The 9,054-nt window shown below is 35.6% G+C and overlaps 1 protein-coding gene across 3 annotated transcripts in view; it reads right to left on the reverse strand.

Moving 5' to 3' along the window:
• The window catches only part of LOC123681726 (probable G-protein coupled receptor CG31760), a 90,184-nt gene that overhangs the window by 38,303 nt on the left and 42,827 nt on the right, over positions 1-9,054 (reverse strand). For all 3 annotated transcript variants that reach the window (XM_045619981.1, XM_045619980.1, XM_045619979.1), the window contains one exon: positions 3,717-3,915. In XM_045619981.1, coding sequence (XP_045475937.1) covers positions 3,717-3,915 — 199 coding nt within the window. The remainder of the gene's footprint in view (positions 1-3,716; positions 3,916-9,054) is intronic.

Consider the following 9,054-nt stretch of genomic DNA (forward strand, 5'->3'; position numbering starts at 1 on the left):
TCTCTGATGTTCAGGCTAACTGCTATTTAGTAGAAGAATGCAGTAAAGATCTGCGTGAGCACCACTACTGTAACGTTTTGAAAGGTACACACATTTTCAAAAGTCTTGGTCCCTCTATCGAATGGAAATGTCAACTTGTTGAATGTAACATGACAATTTTTTTTTGTGTGGAATCTTCACTATCTTATCACTTAAATGAAAACAATAACTCAGCAAAAAATGTTTCTGGTTCGGAAGAATACAATTGTATTAGAAGTTAATTAGTTTTCAGCAAATAACGAGAGTTGTAATATTGAGAATATTCCATGAAAAATGCCGAGGCATCCAATTTCTCAGTTTGACTGGGCAAGAACAGTAGCCCCACATCAAGAAGCTTTGTCAAACCATCAGATTGCGCAACATTTGAATATTCCACGGACTTCAGTAAGGTGCTTAGTAGCCTTTTTTCCAGGAAACCGGCAGCGTTGCCCTGAGACTGGTGCCTGGTCCACCCACAATTTTTATTTATATTATTTATTTTCAAAATTTTTACTTGAAGCAATATAACGGTATCTGTAACAGCCCTTCGAAGTCAGTTTTTGAGGACCTATAGACGGGTAGTCACAACCAGTATCATAAGGAGACGGCTGCATTCCTCAAATTTAAGGGCAAAAAGACCTTAAAGATCACCTTGGTGATCACCTCAACATAGAGCTACCCCTTGGTAATGGACAGAACACCACCAAGACTGGCTTTTACCATTATGGCTCAACATACTTTTTTCGGACGAGTCACTATTCGGTTTATGTTAATAGAGTGATGGTTCGGTCGCAGTACCTCTCTTATTATAGTTGAAGGACTGGTGCCATCTACGTAGCAAATATCTTTGAACCAATCATTGTTTCTCTGTGCAACGAATTTGGAGATAATTTCATTTATCAGGATGATAACGCCCCACCACACAGCACACGAAGGGTTCAAAACATTCTTCATGAGAAAAATATCCAGAGAATGAACTGACCAGCAAACTCACCAGACATGAATCCAATTGAGCACGTATGGGATTATTTAGGGAGAGCAATATCCAATCGCCAAAACTCACCCTCAACTTTTCAGGAATTGAGTTTAGCCCTTCAGGAAGAATGAAACGATATTCATTCAACCTTTCTGTAAGAATGAATTCATTTCTCCATGATAAGTAGGTAAGTAAGATATGATTATTTTAGAGTCCACAATAATCCACCAATTTCAAGTGCAGTGTTTTTATAGATGATTGCAAGATCATGGTGATTTTCTGTTTTCTATTCTTCATGATAAAGTTCCGAAATTGACAATTGTAAATTGTGCATTATAGATTTTTAAATAAAATTCAAATATGAAAATATTTCATAGGCTATTTCGGTGTCATAATGTACAATAATACAATAGGGTACAGACTACAGACCCTATAGTTTAAAACTAGGTTCAACAAGCTTTGGAGCATCACTTTCTTCTCATATTTGATTTGAGACTACAACCTTGTCATATAATCAACTAGATGAAATTATCATTTGTGTTATTTTTTATTGAATTATTTCATCAACATGAGACCAATAATTCTTCTTTTTTTTTCTACCTTAGTAAAAATAAACTGGCGACTCGTTTCATTCGTCTGTATTTCATGAGTTGAATTAATAAACGGAAGGAAACTAATCGAAAAATAAAAACAGAAAAATACAAGTCCGGAAAGCCTTTTTGCCCTGGTACGAGGTTTACTGACGAAAAATACGAAGATCGTTGGAGGAAATTGGGGTTGAAATGAAATAAGGACTTTTCCAGCCAGCCATTTTACACAGCTGCATCAACTGGAATAAGAACTGGGTCAATCTAATTCCATATTTTTTCCTCTGGAAAATTCTTCCTTCTTCCACATTGTTCGCAACGACTGGTTGTGTGGTTGTACGAAATCAGAACCGGGGGGAAATGATACGTTTCCCGGGAAAACCAACCCCCCCCCCCAATTCCATAGCAATACATACGGTTCATCGAATCGAGAGGAAATCGAGGAAAAATGATGGAAAAGTTCGAAAGAGATACATCATCATTCTGACATCAATCGATATATTTGAAACTTCGTAACTTCAAAACTATTGGTGGAGTTCAAATCCACTGTGGAAATAATCTTATATATCATATATTTCGGCTTTTTTTGCAAGATATGATATTATATACGATCATTTATACAGTGGAGTTCAAAGTGACGTGATAGAAATTCAATATCAATCAAAATTTGGATATTTACTAACAATAATTATAAACTCATTATTCTACAATATTTTAAGGCAATGAACCGATTGATATTCATGTAAATTTACAGGTGTTCCTAAAATGGAGGTAGAAATAAAATTGAAATATTCCTCGAATCAATTTAAGAAAAAACACGATGGCGAAATACAGATTTTTTGTTGTTACAATACTTCCATTGGTGTACAACTTTGCTTCAGCCGTTCTGCAATAGATAGCTGTAGCGGTAAGTGGTAGTCGAAATAAATAGATCGTAGATATCATACAATAAGCCATCGAAATATTAGTCGATTTGTGTCTGCATCATAAAGTTATTATCGATTGAACATGTCAGCTTACGAGCCAAATTCTCGTCATTTGCGGCAGGTTTCCATTTTCTGCTTTAATATGAATGAATCTGCGGCTGAGGCTCATCGAATGCTCTCAAAAACCTATGGTGAGGCCGTTATTAGTGAAAGATCATGTCGAGAGTGGTTTCAACTTTTTAAGAACAGTAATTTTTCCATCGAAGACCAGCATGGCGATGAAATAGAAAAGTTTTTCGAAGATGCAGAATTGAAAGCATTATTTGATCAAGACTCATGTCAAACGCAACAAGAATTGGCAGGATCATTGGGAATGACGCAACAAGCCTTCAAGAAGCTTGAAAGTCATGAGAATGATTCAGAAACAAGGAAATTGGGTGCCGTACTAGTTGAAGCCGAGATATATTGAACAGCGTTTGTTTGCTTGTGAACAGCTGCTTGCAAGGACAAGACGGAAGGGATTTCTGCATCGCATTGTGACTGAAGACGAAAAATGGGTTTATTACGTTAATTCCAAGCGCTAAAAATCATCGACCATGCTTCCACGTTGATGGCCTGACGTGGGTTGGGACCATCTCGGCGTAGTGTATTATGAGTTGTTAAAACTGACTGAAACAATCACAGGCGATCGTTATGGAACGCAATTAATGTATTTGAGCCGAGCTTTAAAAGACAAACGACCGCAATACAACAAGAGATATGATAAAGTGATTTTACAGCGTGACAATGCTGGACCCCATGTTATAAAAGTGGTCAAGACATACTTCGAAACATTGAAATGGGAAGTCCTAATCCACCTGCCGTAATCTTCAGACATTGCTCCCTCGGACTATCATTTGTTTCAATCAATGGTCTTATGAAGAAGTAAAAAATTAGATCGATTCCTGAATCGCTTCAAAAGATGACCATTTTTTTTAACGCGGGAATCGTACGCTGCTCGAAAGATGGGAGAAAGTAGTGGCCAGCGGGGACAATACTTTGGATCATAAATGTGTAACCCGTTTTTTGCAATAAAACCTCGAATTTCGGAAAAAACGGCGGAAGCAAAGTTGTATGCCTATGTATCATAATATTACCGAGTATATTCTTTGGATGTTAAATAAAGAAAAAATTGAAACAATGCATATTATATTCCCTAAGAATTTTTACCATGGATAGACAGAATGGACTCTCCTTCCATTTTCCAGAATTTCGTTGACTTTTTTCGGTCCTTCCAACTCCACTCCCTGTCTCTGCCACCAAACCGAGTTCACCAGATATCCTGAAGATGCATTGATGGCCAAAACACGAGCAGAAAGAATGCTTCTGTCCGATACCAGCAGATTTTTAGCTATCGCATCTTGTAAACCTGGAATTAAAAGTTACTTTTTAGGTGAATTCCTTTGAAGATGACTCAATAAAAATGAAAAAATTGAACGCGATAATGCAATTCATCGTGAAATGATCCTATATCCGTATCAGATTAAACTAGAAGAGTATTGAGATTGAATCGAAATTCGATTTTTGTCGATATACGAAATGTCGATGTAATTAACTTTTGTCAATTAAAACTTCGATACCATATTCCGATATCATGATGATTTGCTTTTGACCTGAAAAATTATAATGAACTCCAGTGTCCAATATCATTCCGTAGCAAGGTCTGTATTTTTTAATTTTGAGGGGACTTGTCTCGAAAGATAACCCTCAACTCTCAGATGATGAATCCAATATCAAATTTGATTTGTCCGTCCTTGAAAATAAATCAATGATCCTAAAATTCCGCGAGAGTATTGCGGATAGGATAATACCATTATTGTTGAGCAAGCACGAGAAAAGCCTTTGTGGACTTTTAATAAATGATATTTTTCATTATGTCTCACAAAAATAACTATACCTTCATATTGAAAATTTATCTAACAAAACTATAGAAAATTGAAAGTAAGTTTCAATAAATTCCGTCTTGAATAATTATATTATATAATTATACCCCCAAATATCTTGGAGTTGCAGTTGATTCTTCTTTGAATTTCAAAGTACATTTGCAAAATTTACGTTTGAAATTGAAGTCAAGAAATAATATCCTTCAAAAATTAGCTGGTTCCTTATGAGGTGCTGATGTTAACACTCTTCGTACAGCAGCTTTGGCCTTGAGTTCTTCTGCTGCTGAATACTGTTGTTTAATAGTGGTCATGTTCTTAAAATTGATGCACAGCTTAACGTTTCTATGAGAATTATCAGTGAAAGTATTAGATTTATACCTTTACATTGGTTACCAGTGCTTTCACATATACTTCCACCTCATATTCGTAGACAATTCTCAGTCAAGAAATCTTGGGAAAAATTTAATTTCTATCTCCCAAATACTAGAACTGCCATATTAAAGTCACGCAAACCTTTATGGATTTATATCTTACTTCAATCAAACTTGGTGTATTTTAAATCGACTTAGGACTGGTCATAGTCGTTGCAATAGTATGCTCTTCAAATGGCAATCTATTGAAAGCCCACTATGTGAGTGTGGTGTAGAAGAAACTATTGACCACTTGGTGAATACTTGTGCAATTTATAAATTTCATGGTCGTTTCCGAGCTATCCATTTAGTTTCTGATTCCTGATTCTTTTTTAGAATGGGTCGCTAACTTCAAATCTATATATTGGAAACATTTATTACTCTTTTCTAGTTCTTTTCTTTTTTGTTTTCAGATCTAATTATAAAGTCGTCAACCGTTGGTGAAGAGAAACGATGAAGAAAATTTTTGTTTGGATGAAGAGGCAACCCTTCAATATAAATATGTCAGCTTATTTTGTAAACAAATAGACAAACCAATCACCATACCGGGAGACAGAATTTTTGCTGAGATTTTCATCTGTGCTCTTGTATCATAAGTTGAAATGTACGACAACCCGTTCACATTTCCTCTGCTAATACTGATCTATACATCTATACATTGGAAATTTTATTGGACTGTCGAACTATCATAATTATTGTACGAGAAACTTTGAAACATTGTGTTTACCTCAACATAGGACAACGAAATTTGAACTTTCCTCATCTTATAAGGGCATAAAAGTTTTCAATAATTTACCAGATGAAATCAAGAGATTGAATGAATTGAAATTCAAAAAAACCATAAAACGCATATTGATTGAAAAATCTTATTATAATATAGCGGAATACTTTGCAGATGGCCATTTTGCATACATTTTTTTGGCTTATTTATAGAACTAGTTTATCACATTTATTTTGATCAGTTGTTTTCATTTTTCTTTTTACTAGGAACTTATCTCATTTTGACCTGTCCTATATATTTTTTTTGTAATGTCGAAGGGATTAATAAAGAATTGTTATTGTTATTGTTATACATCTACACATGCTTCGTTGCTTGGAAATGATAATTTTTTGTGTTGCTCTATCTCAAAAGACAAAGAAAATGTATCATTTGAGACACTTTCAAACAGGCATATCAATCGAATAGTTGATATTGTTATAGATAACTTTTCAACAGTACATCTGTAGAATCAGTCGAACTGGAGCAACTATTCTTCAGTGACCCTAGTAAATCGATAAATATTCGATAGATATTCAGTTCTCAAATTTTTTTGAACGCTTTGGATGGTTGATGAACCAAATAGCTTATGAGAGATCTATATTTTCCTATTAATCGATTCTTCATTGTACATTTCAGTCACAGTTGAAGACTGCTATCTTCCATGTCTCTCAAGGTTGAGCAAATCTCCTCCATTTTCCACCAACATGATCCAGTATAATCTAGGGGGTTTTCCTGGTTCAGATATTCTGCAATTTTTCTCGGTATGACACCAATGTTATGACAGCCTATATGTTACATTTTCCATTCTGATACGCATCAAACAACCTCCTACTCTTAAGGTTTTTGTCATGGCTAATTTTCACATTGAATTTTGAATGAACGGAGAAAAAGCATTGGTATGTCTTCTGCTAGAAGCTAGGAAAATCGAAATTTTCAAGCAGAAATATCAAAGGTTTTAACATCGGAATGAAGCCAAATTTCAGACAAATTTTCTAGGAAAAATATGCAAATGATTAATTAAAGCAATGTAGAATTCAATTATTATGAATAAAAAACTGGGTGTATTCGAAAAACGAATCTATTCCCACAAAGTTTTTCTTTAAAATATTCTAACCAACGTATAACCCTGTATAACTTAGACCAGCCCTGCTAAATTCTCACCATATTTCCCTCGGAAAATTTCACGTCGCCCAAGAATTTCCCGACGTTCTTATCTTGACGACCCGACAACGTCAACGTAGAAAAGGACACGATAAATGTGACAGTTAAGTTTGGAATTATATTTGCGCATAACGTTCCATTTTGTAAATTGCATCGAGTGGAATACGCAATCTATTCTTCGGATAGAAATGTGGAACAGAGTGACTCAATATTTCATCAAGGATTTGATCGTATTCGAGATAGAATCTAGGACGCGTATAGATAGTGGAATATGAGCGCGCTTGGTATACAGGTATGGAGGAAGTTCTATGGCGTGGAATGGAAGATTTATGGAAGATTTTGAGGAATGAATTATGCGATATTTGTATTTTATTAGGCAGAGGGTTTGTAAATTTAAGGTAGGGACGAAAATGATAGATTTCTCGGAACATTTCAAGAAGAAAAAGCCCTATATAATATGGGCCCGCAAAAGCTTTGTTTTCGAGATAGAGGGTGCTCGATTTTTTTTCAAGTTACAAGTTTTACAAGATATTCAACTGAAATTTGGCATAGATATTCCAATTCAGAGCTTACATCCCGTTATATGTCAATTTAGATTGCAAATCTACAGTGTGATATATTTTTTAGAATTGTGCAAAATTTTTCCTCCAGAATTTTTTTTCGAGGACCTATGGAACTTTGAAAATATTCAAAGAGAAAATGTAATCTAATACTGAACTTTTTGGTTTCCTGTAATTTTGTTGCATCTGCTACTAATTTCGAAAAAAAATTCAAACAATTCTCTCGAAATCCTCTGGTAAATCCAAATCATCAAAAAAATCCAATCAGTTAGCTGTGATGAATTATTTGATTATAAATTTTGGTACTTATTCTTCCGATATGTATCAGTCCAATTGAAAAGTCCCCGGTCTGATGCACAGATGGCGGTGCGTGTCAAAATTTGACAGCAGTCCGACCATCAGTTTGTGAGATATTGCGTTGTGAGTGCAGCTACTTTTGTTATTTGAAAAAAGCTGAAAAGAAAAAGAATTTCGTGTGCAGATAAAATATTGCTTTTTGAAGGGAAAGAATACAGTTGAACCAAAATCTTGGCTTGATGAAGAGTTTCCGGGGTCTTCACCAGGAAAATCAACCATCATTGATTGATATGCAAAGTTTAAACGTCTTATAATGAGCACCGAAGGCAGTAGACGCCGAAAAGAGGCTGTCACCGACGAAAAAATCAAAAAGTTAACAATTTAATTTTGAATTACCGTAAAGTGAAGTTGATCGAGATAGCAGACATTGTGAGGATATCATCTGAACGTGTACATCATATCATTCACGAATATTTGTACATGAAAAAGCTGTGTGCAAAATGGGTGCCGCGCGAGCTCACAATCGATCAAAAGCAACAACGTGTTAATGATTCTGAGCAGTGTTTCAAGCTGTTTGAGTGCAATGAACCTGAATGTTTGCGTCGATATGAGGCAATGGATGAAACATGGCTCCATCATTTCACTTCAGAGACCAATCGACAGTCAGTTGAGTGGACTGCACACGATGTACCGAATCCAAAGCGAGGAAAAACACAACAGTCAGTTGGCAAGGTTATGGCATCAGTATTCTGGGATGCGAGATGTAAAATATTCATTGATTACCTCCAAAAGGGCCAGACCATCAGCAGCGATTATTATATAGCGTTATTGGGTCGTTTTCAGGATGAAATCGTTAGAAAACGGCCCCATTTGAAGAAAAAAAGGTGCTATTTTATCAAGACAATGCGCCGTGTCACAAATCAATGGCAAAATTGCATTAATTGGGCTTCGAATTGCTCCTGCATCTACCGTATTCGCCAAATCTGGTCCCCAGCGACTTTTTCCTGTTCTCAGACCTCAAAAGAATTATCGCTGGAAGGAAATTTAGTGCCAATGAAGAAGTAATCGCCGAAACTGATGCCTATTTTGAAGCGAAAGACAAATCGCACTACAAAAAGGGTATCGAAAAGTTGGAAGATTACTATAATCGCTGTATCTCCCTCGAAAGCAACTATGTTGAATAATAAAATTTTTAATTGGCCTGTTAGAGAGCTTTCAATAGAATGCCATTCGAAGAGCATACTATTTCAACGACCATGACCAGTCCTGAGTCCATATAAAATACACAAAATTTTCCTAGAAAGATCGAAACCTGGAACTTTTTCTGAATGATCAACGATAAGACTTTTGTTGAAGACTTTACAAGAACTCCATTTCGAACGCCAAATTTCCTTGTCACTTTCATTAGATTGAAGGTTTGCGTGACTTTAACCTGGC

The sequence above is a fragment of the Harmonia axyridis genome, chromosome 6 (genome assembly GCF_914767665.1).
Source record: "Harmonia axyridis chromosome 6, icHarAxyr1.1, whole genome shotgun sequence".
NCBI classification, from domain to species: domain Eukaryota; kingdom Metazoa; phylum Arthropoda; class Insecta; order Coleoptera; family Coccinellidae; genus Harmonia; species Harmonia axyridis.